General features: G+C 40.8%; 1 protein-coding gene across 1 annotated transcript in view; it reads left to right on the top strand.

Moving 5' to 3' along the window:
* Positions 1-21,079, top strand: part of LOC115757766 — a 49,040-nt gene that overhangs the window by 1,153 nt on the left and 26,808 nt on the right. The window contains exons 2-11 of the mRNA XM_030698190.1: positions 58-315; positions 380-596; positions 1,069-1,198; positions 5,071-5,748; positions 6,146-6,733; positions 11,545-11,865; positions 11,920-12,866; positions 14,215-14,964; positions 17,311-17,898; positions 17,981-18,164. Of these exons, the coding sequence (XP_030554050.1) occupies positions 58-315; positions 380-596; positions 1,069-1,198; positions 5,071-5,748; positions 6,146-6,733; positions 11,545-11,865; positions 11,920-12,866; positions 14,215-14,964; positions 17,311-17,898; positions 17,981-18,164 (4,661 nt within the window). The remainder of the gene's footprint in view (positions 1-57; positions 316-379; positions 597-1,068; positions 1,199-5,070; positions 5,749-6,145; positions 6,734-11,544; positions 11,866-11,919; positions 12,867-14,214; positions 14,965-17,310; positions 17,899-17,980; positions 18,165-21,079) is intronic.

The following is a 21,079-nucleotide window of genomic DNA, read 5'->3' as shown; positions in this document are numbered from 1 at the left end:
ATTATACGCATTAACGCATTATTATATTAACTCCACAATATGGTAAACTCTTTTTAGCCAAAAGCAAAAGATTGCCTGCTTCCAGCAGATTGCCGAGTGCATCATGTCAGCAGCTTTGGCCGGTCACATCAATTATGCCGCACACTGTGGCACAGCCACCAATGTGTTGTTGCTCTTTTGCGAGGATTTCGATTCGGTGGTGCGCATGAGCGCCGAGGAGAACCTAAACAAAATCTTTCGTGCCTTGGAAAAGACGCGAGTCAGTCGCATCTTGATGGATTTGTATGGTGAAATCAAGCGGAATGGTAATCAGCGGTAAGTTGGGCCAAATAAATACTTTAAGCTTCCATAACTAATTGAACTTTTGTACGCTTTCCAGATCGCTGCGCATATGTCTGAATCTGTTTGCATACTATGCGCCGCAAATCAAGGAGAAGCACATCAAATGGTATGCTGTGCGCCTGCTGCAATGCATGTCCATCATGTCGCAGCGCAAGGAGACGCTACTCCAGGAGACACTTAGCGATTTTGTCAAGCATTTTGGACGTTACGTGCAGCATGGTCTCAACGATAGCGAAACGTGCAAATTGCTTGAGGTAAAACATCGTGATAATGGCAGATAGTTATAGTTAGCTAGAGTGAGGCTTGAGCTGTTTAAATAGATATACAACTAAAGAGTTTAGATTAATTATAAATTCTTCTTATAATTATAAGTGAAGATACGGATAAGACAATGTTATGTTATTCAAGCTGAGATTCGAACCTGGATTCTACTAGGAATGTTCCTGTCTATAAATTTTGGCTTGATTTAAGGGAAGAAGTACCTTAAAATCCGCTTATAATATATATTGTCGAGTTTAACAACTCTTTTAAAAGCAATTGTATTATAAGTCAATGTGCCTTGAGTCTAAAGCTCTAATCAACTAAATTAGCCCAGCTTGCAAGCATTTGTGTATCAGAGGCTTCCGGTTGTCTGTCTCACTTGCTTGTCCGACTCCCAATTGGCCGGAACGTGCCACGCTATATGTCGATTTGTTGATTCACATCTCTCAATTTCTTTGATTGCAGACATTCCTTGGCAACATCAGCTCGGATTGCGCGGTGAAGCGTCGCTGCTCGGCACAAAATTGCATCAGCTTGATTGAGCATGCGCGCAATAGAAGCCTTATGGCCAGGCATGGACTGAGCAAAGTGATTGGTAAGCCAACAAATGCCGGATATGAAGTGTGCACGTGCACGTCTCTATATAGAATATATATACATATTTATCTATATCATGGAAAATACCAAGTGTATCAATTGTTAATGCAGCTGTCGGCTGTGGCATTTATTTGTGTGAATATTTAGAATTGCTTTTTGTTCTCAATTGTTGTTTGTTTTCTAAACTAATCCGTGTGCCAAATGTTGTTGCAATCACAGTTGCTGTTGTTGTTGCTTACCATTTCACGCATTTACGGAATGCAAACAGAAAAAATCGCTTTAGTTTCATCAATAATGAAAACTGTGCTTAAAAAGCGTGTAACGGCTTTAACGCGCCAAATGCCAAGTGCCACATACCTATCGACCATTCACATATATGTAAATATATGTGTGTGCATATGAAATATTTTTTAATATTCTAAAAAGCCACAAATCCATTGAAAATACCATTTCAAAATATACAACCCAGCGCATTGTGGACTTTGCGGGGCTTGGGGCTTAGGTTTGAGTTTGAGTTTAGGTTTGGGTGCTGCCCGTTGAGGACTATACAAACTAACTGTAAATGCAATCACAGTCAGTCAGAGCATTTTCTATGGTGTTTATTTGTCTGTCTGCTGTGTGTGCGTGTGAGTGCGCGTGTGTGCCTGGGTGAGTGCGCGAGGCAGCCACAGCTAAAACTAAAATGTCAGTTGATATAAATTATATTTCTACATTGCAGTTGGTTACCTCTTGCATGCGCTGCATTGCCAAGTATACCTATATGTAATGCATATATGTGTGGATATTTTTTTACGAATTTGTTTCGATTTTAGACAACGGAAACGAGCCAGTTTTTATTTAGCTATTTTCTGTCTGGCAACTGCAGCAATAACTGCACTGCCAACAAAAATCATACCAAATGCGAGCAACAACTACACACGAAAGAGAGAAGTGCATTGTATAAATTTCGAATAACAAAAAGCAAAAATACCTAAAATAAGTTTTAATTTTTGCAGCACAAATCATTTTTTATTGAATTTTCATAGAACGCTTTATTGGCAAACATGCCGTAAAGGTAAATGCGCAGCGTTTTCATATTTAGGAATAGATTGCAATTTTAACTGGTGCATTTCAAGTGCATAAGTATTTGAGTTGATTTAAAAATCGCATTCAAAACTTGATACAATTACACACACAATTTGTTTACATTAAACAATTTATATTTGCATTTGTGACCCAAAACAAAAAATAGCCATAAATTTCGAATTTTGTTTTACGGTCAGAAGGTAAATTTATACATCTAATGCTAACTGTATGGGGAATGCCATCTTTCTGGGCTGCGCTACATTGCGCTTTTCAGCTTTTTAGTTGTTTACCTTCAAATCAACTCCTTCAACTTCTGGCCTGTGTGGCTGTGTCAACTTCCAGCCACTGCTCGGCAAGTGCATGCCACAATGGCTGGTGGCAACAACAGCAACAATCACAACAACAAAAACCACAACTACTCAGTGCACAGTCTGCCGCCTCTTTTTATGGCAGCCATCAGTGTAGCAATTGCAACACACTCAACCCCCTTCCATACGCCGCAGTCTTGTGTCTTGCGCCTTGGCATGCCCCAACAAACACTCAGTAGGAGTAAGGTCCTTAACGCTATTGCTCCTGCTGCACCCTCTACTCCCGCACCTCCCGCTGCTTCTGCTGTTTGTCTGTTTGTTTGAGGCTGTAAGGCAGGCAAAATGAAATTTATGCACTTGGACACTTCCCTGTAATAATTCATGCGAAATTGAATCAGATATTCATTCCTGTGCAGCTTTAAAAGGATAATCAACTTTATAAACAGCCAGCAAACAACACCAGCTCCAAATTTATGCAGAAAACAGTTGTCGCGGCGATTCGTTGCAAAACAAAAGTGACCAAATTGTACATAAACAGCCGAGTAAACAATTTGACCAAGTTAACAAGTTATCCAACTTCCATCTATTTTCTTTTCTGAACATTTATAATTTGATTGTAGTTTAATGATTTGTTGTATGAACAAAAAGCACAAACCACAGTTCCTTCCACTTTTTTTAAGTGTTTATTAAATAAAAAGAGTATGGTTTTCCAGCGATATATAATACAAAACGCAGTGCTAATAGTTAATAAAAAAGCATTGAAACGTAGGTAAGAGGCATAGGACGGTATCTTCTTCAACATTATGTGTATAAATCAAGCATTAATTATATCCATGCCTGTCTCAATGAACAAAGCAATTTGATACGGTATAAAGCTAAAAAAACACACAAATTGTTGTATATTGTTTTGTGTCTAATGATTCACAGGTCGCATACGATCAACAGTAATTTTTAAAACATCGCCTTTCTATGCGATTTTCATAAATCCCTGCTCTATATTTTTTCCCTCTTTTTTAATCTCTGTCATTCTTTCTCCTTCCCATTGATAATCTCTTTGCCTATCTTTCTCTCTCTCTCCCTCTCTCTCTCTCTCTCTCTCCTCTAGGACACATTTTTACTCTCTGACCTACTCTCTCTTTCTTTACCTGCTCTATTTCTATCTGTCTTTCTCTCAATCGCTGTTTTTTTCTCTTTCTTTTTATACCCTTGTTATTCTTATTTCTAGTTTTCGCCCCGAATTCCCTGCTTGCCTTTTTTACCACGTTCATTCTGTGTGTTTAAGTCTTCATTTTTTCCCACTTGCTCTTATTCGCACTTGAAAATATTGCCTTTCTATGCAACTTTCATTCTCTTAAATAAGCGTACCCCATACTTTTGTGTGTTTCTCTTTTGGCGAGAAATTAGCTTATCGCATGAAACAGTATGGGATTATTTTTAAATGTTTTTAGAAGGTACTTTAATATAAATAAAATTTTTTTAAAGTCGAATCAAAAGTAGAAGGTTAACACAAAAAATATAATAATATTCTAACAAACGTAACATCTTCAATATTTCATAAGCTTGAGTGCTGCTCATTTCTGTGGTATTTTATATAATTCATGCAATCCATTGTCGAAATTGTCGCAACGTTGGGAATGTGGCAGTTCTTAAATGTGTGGCAGCTAGGTAGGCAGCTTCTGCAAAAGTGCCACTCAATCAAGTTGAATATTTCAGGCGTCAACTGATAAAAATGTGGCATGAAAAACTTTTCCCAGCTAGACAGGCATTGCGCGGCGCATTTCATATTAATTTGTGAGATTAAACACCTCGCGCTTTATCAGACATTAATTGAGTGCCTTAAACGTGCCTCAAGCAGCTGAGTTCATCTTAACTCTGGCCTAAGTTCTTTGCGGCTTATGGGCGCAATTAATTGATACACACATAAACATGGGCAACAAGTTTTATGCTGCTGCCCAAAGTCAATTGGATGGGGTCATATAAAAGTTGCTCCGGCACGGCGAAAAGTGTTTTTCAATTTTGCGGGAAACCCAAAGGAAAACGGCAAACTAATTGAGTAACAAAGTTGCAACATGGCATTTTGTGATTGGTGGCGTATACGTAATAAAAAGAGAGAACAAACAAGCATTCAGCGCAGCCTATGTGGGCGCGTGTGTGCGGGAATGTGTGTGTCGACGCAAAGTCTATAAATATAAGATGAAAACTTTTCAATGAGATAAATTTAATTGGTGGCAATTTGTTGCAAAACGTACGAGGGCGAGAGAGTGCGAAAAAGTTGCCAAAGAAATATGAACTGCAATTGGCCAAAGGTATGTGGGAGTGTATATGGGTGTATGCGTGTGGATGCGCTGCATAGTTTGAGCTTGCGTTTTTAATTTGTGGCAGCAGCAACCGTAAGTTGTGCTCCGAACAAAAGGCATTAACCAAAAGTTGTCTATAGCTATTTATATAGCGTTACCTGATAGCCTGTACTCACTTGCTTTCACCTCTACCCTGCCAGAAATGCTACTGATGGATCAACAGACGAGCTGCGTGCTAGGCGCCTTGGGTTTACTGCGTCTGCTGCTGCCGCAGCTTATACGCGGCTACTCGTCGGATTACCAGGATGATGGCGACACCGTGGCGGATGCCGGACAACAGCAGCAACAACAACTGGCAGCTGCGTCCGATTGCCGGCAAATTATTGAAATTTATGATTATTGTTTGCACCTGCTGAGCACGCAGCACACAGCGAATCACGCCATCATAAATGCCGCACTGGAGGTCATCAATGGCATACTGCAGGCGCTACAGGAAGGCCCACCAGCTGCGACACAGGCGTCGGGGCAGGCAGGCTTTGGCGGACTGGCGCAAAGTTTGCGCCAACTGCTGTGCAATCAACAACTGGAGCACAATGAGTATTTGCGGCGAAGGAAATCATTAAAAAATCAAATATTCCAATTGAAAAATTACGAAGTGGGTACAAGTCAACAAGAGCAGGCAGCCGGCGGTACGGCAAGGCAAATGCAAATGGCGAAGAATTCGAATGCCAAACTGCAGCAGCAAAAGTGTCAACAGCAACAACAACAGGAGCAACTGCAGATTGGCAACAACTCGCTGCAAGTCGTGGGAATTAATGCCACGGCTGATGATGCTGACACCGAGGAAGATGCTGCTGCAAGTTCCGCTGCTGATGAAGGTAAAGTAAATAATGCAGAGTCTAGTTGAGCGTGTGTGTGTGTGTGTGTGTGGGAGAGAGTGTGTGCAGTCATGTGCGACTGTGACATGCTGACAGACTGACAAGCAGACAGACCGAAAGACAGACAGACAGACAAACAAGCAAACAGATAGACCGCACCGAAATCAAGAAAAGTGAGCAATGCCACTGTTACACATAGTCTACCTCCCCCCTGCGTTGCACTGCACCGCCAAGCCCACACAATGCACATATGAAAATTATTAGTGCAAGCTTTTAGGCGGCGGCGCATGCAAAATGAGGTCAACGCGAAATTTGCATTCGCCACCGCCAGCGACAACAACAACTGTTTACACAAATTGTAAAGCTAAACCCAATGCGAATTCCCTTCACCTCGCAGCAGTCAAAAAAACATCGCGACATCAAATTAGAAATGCTGCACGAAGCATTAGCGAATGCGTGGCAAGCAACGCATCAGATGAGGAGGAACTCCACCAGCAAGCCCTTGATGATAACGACGATGATGGTGACGATGATATGGAGCTGCTAAGTGCCATTGCGGATGATGAGTACGATGATGGCTTCACAAGGCTTTCGCAACTAAATGAGGCACAACCGACTGTGTCAGCGGCATTGAAAATGCCAAATATAACAGCTGCTGCGGCAACAGCAACAATAGCAGCTGTGGATGTGGATGTTGCATCAAAGCCTAAACCTCAGGCCGTGCAGCATCAATCGTCGCTGCAGAATCTGCTTGCCAGCGATGACAGATCCCAGCATTTGAGTGACATCGACAATGAATCCTTCAACAGCATCGATTTCGATGCGGAAATAACAATTGCTGGCGTCAGAGAGCAACAGACAGCAGCAACAGCAACAACAACGACAACAGCAACAGCAACATCAATAAACGAGTCAGTAGAGTCAATGCCAGATGCAACAGCAATTGGCACATTCTTCAACAATTTGTTGTCCCATTCAAATGCAGGTGAGTTGTTCATGCCAATACATAACTTTATTGTGTTTTGATACCTCTTAAATTAAAAAGTTTGAAGGGTATATTATGATGATGAATGGAAAATGTAGCTGAACTTAGAACAAAGTATGAGTTACCATAGCTTAAATGTGAATATGTCTTGTAGGGATATAAAATAGCATGTCCTTTGATCATTTATAAGAGATTTAATAAATATTTGTAAAACGTAAATATCTGTATTATAAATTATAAGGTATTGTTTTCTCATAGATAAAGTGATTTTCGACTTTCTCTATATTCTAACCATTTTATAATCTTTTGAATCCGATTTGAAAGGATACAAAAGATAAAAAATATGTGATGAATGGGAATAGTTAGGAAAACCTTTTATACATTTAATTGAACGGATTTAAGTGCAGATTTGATTTAAAGATTTTTTAGTACAATCCTTAAATGTAGTTTATGCATTTTATGCAAATTCTAAACTCAAGTCAAAAAATACGTATTTCATAGTTGAGAATAGATTTCATAAGCCATCCACACACATATTTCATTATTGTACTTGAAAACGCAAATAACGGACGATTGGAAAACAGTTTTCATTTGATGTTATTGGATTTCGCGGTCTGTCGTTTTTTGTTTTCCATTTCACCGCATTTATTTACAATATTTGTGCATGGCAATCAAATTATTTGCATAATTGCAGCTGAGTGCGGGCACAGAGAGGGCGAGATAAAAAGGGAGAGCGAGAGAGAGAGAGAGCGGGATCGAACGAGCGTGAGACAGTTATAGAGGCCCGGAGAGGCAGACAACAAGTTGGCTACTAAATTTGCATGTTGCCTTTTGCCAATTGCACTTGCAATTTAATGAAGCGTAATTGTTGTTGTTGTGCACTATGTTGCCTGCTCCCTGTGGAGTCAACAACAACAACAGCAGCAACTAAATTAAATTAGGCAATGCTCGAACGAGTTACTGCCAGCGCAGAGCAGTATGCATAGATGCAGATGGGAAAGAGATAGAGTGGGTGAGGCAAGGCGAGGCGAGGCGCGGCGAGTCACAAGTTGCATGCATCATTTGTCGCTTCAGTGGCTGCGCTTCGCTTGCAACTTTTTGTTGCTTTTGTATCCCGTCTGTTGACATGACAACAGCAGCAGCAACAACAACAACAATTACAACAGCAACAACACAAAAGTCAATAGCATTAGCAAACAATGTTTGCCATTCGAGAATTGAATTCATTTTGATTGAGAAAACGGCAAAGTTGTTCAAACTTATAAACAGTTGATGAATGCATATATGAATGCATGCGTTCATTCGCTAATGGCAGCACGTCTCGATTTGTTAGTAACAACAAGTTCTTTGTTTCTGTGTGTGTGCGTGTGTGTGTGTGCGTACTGCGCCTGCAGGTGGTCAACAAAAGATTTTTCCATGAACCCAAAAAAAAAGTGGCAAAAATAAAGGGATACGGTAGGCGGCTGTGTCCTGTCTTATGTGTGTGTGAGTGCGTGTGTGTGCATGCGTGTGTGTGGTGTTTGTGTGTGCTCGTGTTAATAAGCAGTGGAAATGCTGCACACAGAGCCGGAAGCACTAATTAACCGAATGAGTTGTATGTGCGTGCGAGAGAGTGCGCTATATGTTATGCGCTACGAGCGAAAGAGCGCGCAATATATGTGTGAAAAAGAGCAAAGAGAAATGAAAAAAGATGTAAAAAGAAAGCTTAAGCAACTACTTGACGTAAATGTTGGGCTTAAATTCGTCGTCTCTTTCTCTGTCTGTCTGTCTCTTTGATAGTCTGCTGGTCCGTGTGTGGGCTGCGGATTAAGCTTGAAACATGGCAATGCATTTACCGCGAACAATCCTATGCGAGGACAACCTCCATCTCTGTCTCCCACCCTTGTCGGTCCCTTCCCTGCGCTGTTCTAGTTGCGCGAATGCTGCTGCCACTTGGCCAAAGCATCACACTGCAAGTTGGCAACAAAGTGGTTAAGACAAATGGGTTACGTGATAAAATGCGGTTACTCAAATTGCATGTATGCAAGCTTACATCTTATGTCACTGTGTGTGTGTGTGTGCATGTGTGAGTGTGTATGTGTGTGTGTGCCTGTTTGTGGGTGTTTTAGTTTATTTAGCATTGCCAACCAGCCAGCCAGAATTGCGAGCTAGGCCAGAGGATCTAGCGTTCATTTAGCTGCTTTTGCTTTGCATTTTTTTGTTGTTGTTACTGCTTTTGTTGTTGTTGTTGCGCACTTATGCGCTATCAGCCTTTTTACGCTGCCGCCTCACCCCCTCTTGCTAGTTATTGTTGTTGACTTTTTTCTATATATACATATGTATATCAGCCGCCGCCAATCTTCATCCGCAGCCAAAGAGCGTCACCAAATCCTGCAATTTGTATGCCCTAACAGTTGACCAGATCATCATGTTTATCACATTTTGTTTGGATGAAGATTCGGTTAATGCATAAAAATACAACTTAGAAGTTGTTTGTTACGGGTTCGTTTTTTTTTAAACAAATCACTTTTGCTACGTTGAGGCATTAATTAGATTGTTTTGTCAATTGTATCCTGTATCACGGCTTGAGATATTGCCCCGTCTTAAGGGATGGTTTGTAAGCTCGGTGTTCCACTTCTTTGGGGCCGGATTTTATTTTGAAGCTTGAATTGTCACATTTGTACAAAATTTAAATATTCTGTATTTCAATTTTTTCTATAGGTAATATTAGTTAATTTTTTGCTTATAATTGCTTATATTTATATATAATATTTCCCAGTAAAATTCGCTTCACAAGTGTATCCAAACTTCATTATATCGCAAGTTTTTGCCCTGTTTTCATAAACAATTTTTTTTTTGTTTTCGGTTACTTTGCATATGCTGCTGTGGGTTGTAGGCGAGTCTTTTGGCTGGTTATGTGTCACCCATAAAGTGGCAGCCCACATTTCCCTCACATTTCTGCAAACAGTTCCAGTTCTTCTTCTTGCGCGTTTTCCGTTCGTGACTGCCACGTTTCCTACGCGGTATTCGCTATCCTCTGCCTTTTTTTTTTGTGTTTTTCTTTTCAGAGAGGTTTTTCCTCATCTTTTTTTTTTGAGTATGTGTACTCATATGTACGCCCGCTAGTTTTATTTGTCATTTTGCTGTTGTTGCTCTTATTTTTAACGTGATTTTAAATAACAAAACTGTGCAAAAAGTTCTCGGGGCTGCTGCTGCTGTTTTATAACAGTTTCAATTTGTGGCACTCTACTTTTGGGGGGCGTAACGCTCTCGCCCTGCACTGCTTAAGTAAAACTATTAAAGCATAAAATGCAGCAGACAATCCAAAAGAATTACAAACATGTAGAGCACATGCATGCAAGTATTTTGGGCTATATGTCGGGGGCAACTCATAAAAACTGAAGCCAACTCAGCGCGTAGCGTGTTGCAAGTGCCGTTGGTTAGTTTTTGGTTAGCTTTATGGACGCAATGAACCCGCTAATTGCCTGCCTATAAAATTCAAAATAAGTTCCTTGAATTAGCTTTGGCTTAAGTGCGAATGTGAGCTTTATATAATATCATAGTTAAAACTTGTGGGTGTTTTGAGCTTGCGTCAATTTTCGGATAGCTTGAACTCATTGCCATTATCAGTGTACTCCAAGTACCCTAGCAAGGGACTCAAACAGACTTAGCTGCTCATCATTTCCCTAGTTAGCCTTTAAAACCTATACCTTATCTTATTGTGCTCCATTAAAGAATTCCAATAAATAACTTTTCCTTCACCCCAATTCCTTGATCCGCGCGGGAGTAACTTATAACTTTGTTTTAAATCTTACTCTAGTACAAATCATCCTTGTCTTATCCTAGCATAAACTGCATATTAGTTCACTTTCCACCTCCAGCCAGATCTTCAACGGAAGGTTCTGTTGTTCCGTTTTGCAATGTTGCTCTAATTTTACAGCGCGTTGCATGCGGTTGGTACATCCATTAGAAAATGCAACAACAACGACAATGGCATCAGCAACTAACAGATACAGCAGCTAAATAAAAACAATTTTTTAAGCCAAGTTAAGTGCGGTTGCGGTCAATGGTGGCAGCCTCACTCTCTCTCTCTCTCTTTCTCTGTCCCTTTCTCTCTCATCTCTCTTACTCTGTCTCTCTCTGTCTTTTTTCTCGCTTAACTTATGTGTACTATAAAATTTGAGTTTTCAATTAATTTCCAATAGCAATAGCTGCAGCTAAGGATAAGAATGTGCGGCACAAGTTGACTACATAGGAAAAAAGAATCGAAGTACTTAGTATGCTCTTAGTGAGAATGCACGATTAGCAGATACCCTGTTTATTTGTTCCTCCATTTTCATATGATTTTCTGGTTCATGTAAATGACATACATATTAGCAAGCCCTTTCTAGATTTTAAATCAAAGTTCAAGAAACGATTTACTTGAGTACCTATAAAACTATGCATAAAGGGTATTATCAGCAGCTTAAGTGAATAGTTTTAGAGTTTTCAGACATACCAGGATCGGGCGGGGGAGAGAGGACTTCATGTTTATTGCCATCTCGTGTTTAGAAAGTTTACAAACATTTTCCGTTTTGTTGCATTCTTAAAAGCCCCAATAGCCACGACGGCCGCGATAGACAAATGTGCCTGGTAATTGGCTACAAGTTCTGGTCGGTCCAAGGAATGGCTAGTGCCGGAGGAGAGTAGGGGTGTGGGTTGGAGCGTTGAGGTAAGCTGGCAGGGAGGCAAACTACAATTAGCTTGAGCCAACTTCGGGCTCGGCATTAGTGTCAGGCCAAGTTATCTGGCAAAGTTTCGACTGCTCAACTGAGCTGCTTTTTGTCTTGCAGCGTCGGAGTCGGTCAGTAAGCTCTTTCGTCAATCAAGCGGCCCCAAATCCACGCCAACCAAGTCGACCCCAACCACTGATAAATCGGATGCAGCATCGACGGCTTCCCTGACGCTCTCGTTGAGCTCGTTGGCCAGCAGCAGTGCAGCTGGGCTGCAGGAGCACCAGTCTTCAATAACAGAGACGCCCACGCCCGTGGAGGAGACTACAGGTTCGGCCAGTAACTCGTACACGGCATCCACGGCACTGCTGATGGATGTGCCGGCATCTGCTGCAGCAGCAGAGTCTGAACTGGAGCCGCAGCTGCGTCGCACGCCCAATGGTAAGTCAGCCGCTGTCCATGTGCAGCAACTAATTAGATTCTTTATCCTGCTAGCTAATCCCTTTCTGGCGGAGAGCTCACCGCTGAAGCAAACGATATCGGGCCGTGCGCTAATCAGCGTGAAAATTGGCAGCATTCTGGAGCAATCCCTTGTCTACTACACTTCACGGCTGCTCGCCGCGCGTTTCCTGCTGACCGGCCAAGCGGCCGGTCTGCACCCAGACAATGTCAGTCGTGTATCCATCAAGAGCCTGTCGCTGGCCGTGATGGCACAATGTGTGCGCCTGGCTCCACGTGTGCTGCAACTGCCACTGGAGATCAGCGAGCAGGAGCTGCAGCTGCTCGAGCAGGTCAGCGCCAACAGCACACAGGTTTCCAGTCCGCAGAGCAGCAACAACTCGCAGCGAAGCACGGAGCTGGACCAGTTGGCTAGTCAATCAATGACGAGTTCGCTGCTAGAGTCAAGCGTTGACAATACAGATAATCAGCTGCTCCTTGATATTAAGGACGATCACTTTGGGCCCAGCACCTGTCCCGCCTATCTGCAACAATCGCCCACGCTGAGTCGCAGCGCTGATGCCGCGCTGCTGCAATGCCAATTGGAGGCTAGGCGCCCGTCGAATCTACGACAGACAAGTGTGCCCGATAGTCAACTATCCAGATCGGAGATCATAGGCAGCGCGTATCGCGTCACAGTTGCCTCTGAGGATGCACCGCCATTGGCGCTGCCACCGCTGCCGCCCAAGCGTACCAAATCTATGCGCAGTCGCGCCGGTTGCAACACCACAATTGGAACGCCCTCGCCTATGATGACACCTAAGGCAAACGCTGGCGGTCAAGCTATGTTGGATGTGCTGCTCTATCACGGGCACTGTGATCCCATGTTGCGCGGCGGCGTTCAGCAAATTGTGGGCAACTTTGTGCAGTCAAGCAGTGCCGGTCGCAGCCTGCAGCTGCAGCCTGGACTCGGGCTGTCGCATTTGCTGGCCATTTTGCTAAAGGTATGCGAGCTTTACTCAACACTGGCAACAATAGTGTTGCATAGCCACAGGCGCCACGAGAGTTCTACTTTGAGTGTGGGTGTGAGTGTGTGTGTGTGTGTGTGTGTGTGTGTGCGTGCGTGTTTGTGCGAGTGGCTTATCTGATACGGCTTAATGTGGCAAACTATGCTCTACATGCATTTATCTATTCATATATACTCGTATCTCTGTCCATTGCTTGAAGCTTGCACCTGCCCCTGCCGCACGTGGCAACCTTATGCATAACGCATACGCCGCGTTGTTTGCCCTGCCCTTTGGTTCTCTCCTTCCACATTCTATAAATATGCGCCTCCACCTTTTCGCTGTACGTTCTTTTTTTTTTTCAATGTTAAACCAACAAGCTAACATATTTTAACACATGCAGGCGAGCACACACGGCCCACACACACGCACACACACACACACAGACACGTGTCCGTATCAATGGCTGCTGCTGCAAGCTTTTGAATATTATGCAGCCCTCGCCTTGCCGTTACCGTTGCAGTTGCAGTTGCAGCTAAGCCGGCGGCATTTTGTGTCGGGTTGTTTTTCATTTGAAAATAAGAAAGAAAATTCTTATCGCTTTCGCAATGTGCAAGTGCAAATGCCCCTAAGGGTAGCAGCGCATCCGTTGCCAAAGCCACTGCCACACACACAAACACATACACGCAGCCAAATGGAGAATGTGCGCATAACTTGCACATTGACTTCTCTCTTGAGAATTGTTAGGTACACAAATAGTATGTGGCCAGGCATTTGGATTGGGTTAAGTCCGAGTGGGAGTTCTTCTTATTGAATTCAATAATTTAGTGGCCAGCCGAAAATTTAAATTGCACTTGGCCCGCCCAAAAGCGCAATTTGATTATGCAATGTTGTTATGCAACGAGTTGAAAAGCGGCGCGAACGTGCCAGCTGAAAATCACATTAGATGCCTGCCCCATATAATGCCAGCAAATCCGTCTCAATGGCACTTGCCACATACACATATATGTACATACGTACCATCTATACAGTATGCAGAGTGAGTTCTTCCCTAGAGCAGGGCAACTGTGATAACAATAGCCCTTTGGCAGTGCTCGCTTCGCTTCGGCGAGGAAGAGCTTGTTAAGATTCGTTAAAAATGCACACACTCACACGCTCGTACACACACACACATATCTGCTTGTGCAAAACTTTTTGCTTGTGCAAACAATAAAACACAAATTCGCTTAGCAGCGCAAACTCAGCCAGAGCTCCAGCGTCTGGACTGTGCTCGGTCTGTTCTTGAGGCCAAGTATAAAGAAATTTAGTAAAAAAAAATTTTTTTTTCCTTGCTTTTGCACATTTGCAGGGCTTTGAGGACGAGATACACACAGTGGTCATACAAGCGTTGAATGCATTCGATAAGATATTTCCGCATGTGGTGTCCAAATATTTGACAGGGCCGCCATGTCATTATCATGCTCATCAGAAGCGACAGCAGTTGCAGCAGCAGCAGCAGCCAAGTGGACAACAAAAGGGTCCCGGCCAGGCCCAAACATTTGGCCAACAAACTTTTCCAAGGAATCTGGATAATGCCTTAAGCAGTCAGCAGCAGCAGCAGGAGCAAGAGCAGCAACAATGGCACTCTAACGATGACAACTCGAGGGCAGACGAGGCCAGGATATGTGCCAGGTCGTCAGCCACTGATAATGATGAGCTGCTAGCTGCTCTTTTGAATGATTTTCAATTGCAATCGAAGCGCATGCAGCAGCATAGCAACAACAACAGCAATAGCAACAACCACTATAATGAGCCTGGCCCCTGCTGTGTGTTTGCCATTTCACCAAAATTGCTCTTGAACAAACTTCGATTGTGTCGTCACAATAAATACTGGTTGGTCCAGAATAAATATGCCGAAGTTATTTCCAATTTAAATTACGTACTGCTGCGCTCCTACTACGCAAATTTCGACAGTGCCTTTGACAACAATAACAACAACGACAACAACAACAGCAACAACGACTCTAAGTTGGAGCCAAAGGATCATCGGCCAGCTACGCCTGACGCCTGCAACTGGAACACGGCCGCTTGTAACAAGGACATTGTCTGCACATATGAGGTAAGCAGTCAAATCGCCTTATTACCAAAAAAAAAAAAAAAGGAAGCACCTGAAGCACATCTCTCTGGCTAAGCCAAAGGCTGCTTGGCTTGTTTATTGTGTAGATTATTTTTGTTTTGTATACCCTTGTAGAGGGTATTACATTATGTCTTGAAATGTGTTACACATAGAAAAATACATCTGCGATCCCATCAGGTGCATATTTTCCTGATCATTATCCTTGTTGATATAGCCAAGTCTGCAAGCTAGTTTCATAGGTTCGTCATTCTGTTTCAGACAGTTTATGTGTCAGAATCGTCGGGATCGGATTACTATAACATATAGCTGCCAGAGGGATGATTGAAAATTAAATTATTTTATGAACAACCTTTTTGTTCTTCAAGATGTCTTTACCAAACCTGCCATAAATCTTATAAATAACATTTTTGTATGATGATTATATGAGCTCTTTCAATTTATCTTCTTCAAGCTCAATAATTACGAGTTTTATTAATCTCTCAACCACTATATTACATGTTCGAAAAAGCTTGCGTATGAAAGGGCATATCTAAGCCACACGTCTACATGAGTATTAAATCTTCGGTGTAAGATAGATATTATATCTAGTGTTTTCTTTTTTTTTGGTTCCGCACTCCTGGCAACTGGCTGCAAAAGCAATTGAAGTGCGCCAACCAACCCCCACGCCGACCTCGCCACCCGTCCAGGCGTGGCCAACATCCTCTTATTGAACTTTTGTGCATTGAAGTGTGGCTCTTTGTGCATCTCTGCAGACTGCCCCCAATACGATCCGATCCGACTGACAGTTTGTTTTGCTTTTGGGGTTTTTTGCAGAGTATTTATAAACATTCATATACATATACACACATGTATACTATATATACTCTGTATTTGTTGATTTATTATTTTGACAAAGCCAAGCAATTTGCTAAATGGTAAAAAGGGACGTACTACGTATGTGTACACAGACTGAAGACTTAGCAAACAATTGTGCGCTGCGAGTGGGGCAGCAACGACTGTTGCCACATGCACTGATGAAAGAGGAAATGAACACTTCTCGGGCGTATGAAAAGTCTTTGATTGAGTATCCCTTGCTTTGAGTGAAAAGCTTTACAATAAATTAAAATCAATTAAATTGGAAATTAATACTGATGATTATAAGGTTAATTTAACTAATTTATTGTAAAGCTTTTCACATTAAATTATTTGATTTTGTACCAGATCGAAATGAGTTCAGATTTAAATGAAGTACAAGTATTTAAACAGATTCTAGGGTTGTTTAGACTTGTAGAGAATACAGTTCAGTCACAGTTCATAGCAGACTACTTTCTTAATTTTCCTAAGGAATAACATATTTAATATTGAAATACATTTAATAATTGTTTGAAGTTTTACTAATCTAACTGTGGAAATTTATTTCTTTTTTAAGATTTTTGGAGGCGTCAACATTTTATTATAAATACTTGTGGCATTACATATTTCTATGAAATTTGTTATTTAAATCTTTTTCTGGACTAAATATTAGTAGAATATATAGTTAATTTGTCGTCCAATTATGTCAAACAGTTTCTAATATATATTTATGAACATTGTAGGAAAAATAATGTAGATTTGAAAGCTGAAACATTTTTTAACTGTGTACCAATTTTCATTGGAAATTATATTTTTGATCGGGGTTTGGTGATAATTTAATCCAGAAATAACGTTCGATTAATTAAAAAAAATATATATATAATTTATGATATAAAACGCGGAAAAACTCAATTTATATATTTGATTTATAATTAGTTATCAGTATTCAAATTATTATAATGTGTCACATTTAAACTTTAATCAAAAAAAAGTCTCTTTAATTCTAATGTAAATTCCAAATTAATAGTAAATATTTTACTTGACCATGCTCATTACTTCGAGAACAGGAAACCGAATAAAGAGGATTCAAAGAAAAAATTTTTTGTTTAATAATGTTAGAATGAAAATATGACAACTCGTGTCCGATTCTGATACAAATAATAATACGTGGTGAAAAATGTTACTTGATTATTAGCCCGCATCTAAAAAAAGCTTCTTGTTTTGTGGCTAGCTTTGTTGGGAACATATTTGACTACATTTTCAAGCAATAGTCGCTTTGGTGGCGGTGGCAGATAGGTCTTCACAGACAAGTTGCCGCAAAGCTAGCCATAAATGCGAAAGTTCAAAGAGTTGTTGCCAAGATGCAACCGCAAAATTCAACTGCAGATGTTTTGGTTCAGGTTTGTAACGGAAAGCGGCATTATGAAAAACTTGGAGCTGGTTTTTGATTTACAACCTGCAGTCAACTAACTCGGAAACGCTTTTCAATCCCTGCAGGCTCAATTCCTGGACGAACTTCTGCAGCTGCTGGGCGACGATGATGCGCGTGTAAGGGAGCATGCCGCCCACTGTCTTTGCCGTTTTATAATGCAAACAGCGCGCCAAGCGGAGCCACCGAGCACAGCAGCAGCAACAACTACATCAACAACAGCAGCAACTAGAGTTGAGGAGGGCAACATGAATGCTGAAACTCAACAAACTAATTTCAATTTGCTTTGGGATTTTTTCGACTATCGCATATTTGGCAGCATGTCCGTGACGTTGCGTAATTTATTCCGGGCTAGCTCAACGATTGCCCCGCCAATGGCAGCCCTGGATGCTGTGGAGCACGGTCACGGGCCGTATGCTGCCACCGCAGAAGCTGTTATTGGAGTTGGTGGCACCACAATTGCGATGGGTGGTGTTGTAGGTGCAGCCGCTGCGGCGTCGGCCTACTTTGATGGCAGTTACGGTGTCGGCATCGCTGACGGCCATGTTTTTGCCATTGGATTTCTACGTCAAATTGCGCAAGAGGAAAAAGTTTTGGCCAAAGTTTTGTATCGCATGACAAATAAATTGATGACGCTCAATGATAAAAATTTGCAGGTAAATATTTGTCTGGCTATCGCTTGAGAAATTGCATCAAATAGAAACGTAACCTTATTTTTGTTCTCCATCCATTCGACAGTTTGGCATAATTAACGCGCTGCGGTTGCTACTAAAGCACTTCAATTTTGTTGACTATCAACAGGCCTGGACGGAATTCAATTTTATTGAGATTTGCATGAGCTACGCCTATTACAACAGTGCAACAGCTGGCGACTTGAATTGTCAGAACGATTTGATTGATGTGATGGCCAAATTAATAGCAGGTAAGTGCCACCCCCGTACCTATGCTGAGCAACCCTTAGACCAGAGTTTGGTCTGCTCTCAATTTGAAAACTAATTTTCCATCCATAAACCCACACATATATACCATTATAAATGCAATTATCAACTGCAAAATCTATCTATAGATACAGAGATACATACGTATCTCAAGCCTTGCACATTGATTTTCATTCATACACGTTTGCTCAAATGAGATCCCAGTTTGTGTGGACTTCGTAACTTTAATGTTACTTTGAATTGATAAAACGTTTAATAAAATAAAAAAAAATATATATATAATTTCAAATTTGTTTTTAATTGTATTGCATTGTACTAAATGCCATAGAAATAGCAATATAAATCATTTTAATTAATTGTTTGTCATTAAATAAATTTACATAAATATATTTGTGCTGCCTCTGGCGCTTGGATGTGCCACATTCCAATAATTTTATTTACATTTTTTTCTGCCGTTTTGCTTTGTTTTAATTGTAATTTTAATGAAGCAAAAGCACAAATTAGCATAAATATTTTTAATTTTCTATCAGCATAATAATTCAATTTGAGACCAACTTTTTTGTACAAGCTAAAGTAATTAAAAAATCGAGTTGTTCTGCTACTGCAAAATATGTGGGACTATCAAATACTCTACACTACAAACGCTTAAATATGTTTTAGATAAACGGTTCAACTAGTTAAACTAATTAGCCTGGGAAAGACAAAATTCTCGATCTACCTTCAATAAAAATATATTTTACTTTATTGTCTGCCCCCGTTCTCAGCTAACTCGCCTTTGGTTTTATAAAATATGCTAGTATAAATCATTTTCGATTACACATTTGCATAAGTATATGGCTTATTATAAACGCCTATTTGTTCAATTAATAATGGGTTTTGTGTATTTATTTCAAATTGATATTCAATGCAACTAACTAACTGCATACTCATTGCCAAATCGAGCATTCAGCGCGGCAATTGTTAAACATTTAAGTATTTGATATCAACTTGGTTGCGTGTAATTAAATAATTTTTAACAGTTCCATTAGCAAAACGCGCCCTCCCAGAAGAGGCAACAACAATAATGGGCAAAAAAACAAAAAACAACAACAATGACAACCGATGCGAATCGCGCGCTAATAAACATTTTAATTCAATTTACCAAATTGCATAAACCAAAAAACCAAACTTCAACTTAATTTCATTATTGGCATTTACACGACGCCCAACCACGCCTATTATCAAACTGTTGTCGCTGTCAGCAACAGAGTTAGAGTTTAATTTTTACTATTTTTTTTTTTTTACGTATTTATTTATTTATTTTTTGCTTGATTGCCAGCCGCGTATTTGCAATGCGCTAATGCGATCTACCATAATCAAAAAGTAATTAAATTACTAATAAACCATTAAATGTAAAATAGTTTTCGTGCCACTCGCATCATCTGCCACGCCCCTCCTTCCCCTGCCAGTATGCCTCTTTACCGCAGCCATTGCAATTTGCATTTGTGCATTTTTGCATAAGCAAATAATTTAATTTTGAAGCCGTGAGCGCTTTCGCACCTCTTACTATGGCCCAACCCTGTAACATATAAATATTTATACATGCATGTATGCACGTATGCATGTATGTGTGTGTGTGTGTGTGTGTGTGTATGTATGGATGTGTGCGTGCGTGTTCATGCATCCGAGCATCGATTTCAAAACAAAATCGCCAAATGTTTTACGGCTTTTTGGCGAGTGTTTTGCGATAAGTTTTGACAGTATGCAAATCATATTGTTGGCATGTGAGAACCACAAAAAACATGCACGAATGCTTTAGGCGGAAGTGTCCGACCATGAAATGCTCTAAACTCATATCTTTAATAAACTTTTTGTGCTATAAATACATAACATATATAGAATTTCCAAAACAACAAGTTTCAAGTTGTTCGTAAGCAATTTATAACTTATTATAACTATTTAGTTTGTACTCTCAATTAAGAAAATATGCATATTTGTAATGTAAACTTGATCTACACACGTATTGCTTTGCTCATAAGGCGAGATAGTAAGAGTATATGCTATATAAGGTTCTGTTGATATCATAATACAATATCAACTACAACATTTTAATATTCTGTGCTTTAAGCCACCTGCTGGCTGTTGTGCATACTGTTAATTTAGTATTTACATACATTTAATGAACACAATTTAATTTTGACAACTTAAAGAGCCGCATGCCCCTATCCAGGCCCATTCGTCAATCCCCCCTTTTCACTTCACACACTCATTTTATTTAAACGCAAATTGTAATGCCCCGCATTATGAGTGAAATTAATATGCAGTCGTTTTCAATACGCCACGAGCTCATTTGCGGAACGTTCAATTAAAAAGAGAATATTCCGGATTGGCTGTTTATAAATGCCTGACTGATGGCCCAAGTGTATATCAAATTGACAACAACTGACTGCCGTGTCATGTCTCCGTTGAGCTGTGGACTGCCGCGGCCTCGTGGCATTAATAAAAATAATATTACGCATACGCACAGTGCGACGGTGGTGCATAATAGCCATATATTTATTTATTGTTAATACTCACTCTCCCTCTCTCGCTCTCTTTCTGTGCAGCTATTGCAAAATATGTTTAAAGACTATTTGGCTTTCAATATTATTACTTTAATTTTCTGTACTGTGGCTCGCCAATTCTTATGTTACAGCAGCCTTTGTGTTGCATGCCGCATAGCCCTTGCTACGTGGCTCCCGAGCAGTTGGGCCATAATCGAACTGTGGCGCGCCGTTGCCATGAATATGCGCCCACATAAATAAATATAAATTAGTAACGGAACTGTGGCATCGTCTCATTATGTGAAATTTTCAATTAATTAGTTAATGTAATGCAAACTCCAGCCTGTGCTATCCCGCCCTCCACCTTGTATCACTGC

The sequence above is a fragment of the Drosophila novamexicana genome, unplaced genomic scaffold (assembly GCF_003285875.2).
Source record: "Drosophila novamexicana strain 15010-1031.04,08,12 unplaced genomic scaffold, DnovRS2.1 tig00000108-arrow-pilon, whole genome shotgun sequence".
NCBI classification, from domain to species: Eukaryota; Metazoa; Arthropoda; class Insecta; order Diptera; family Drosophilidae; genus Drosophila; species Drosophila novamexicana.
Note: the sequence above shows the minus strand (reverse complement) of the source record. Positions and strands in the feature narration are given on the sequence as shown.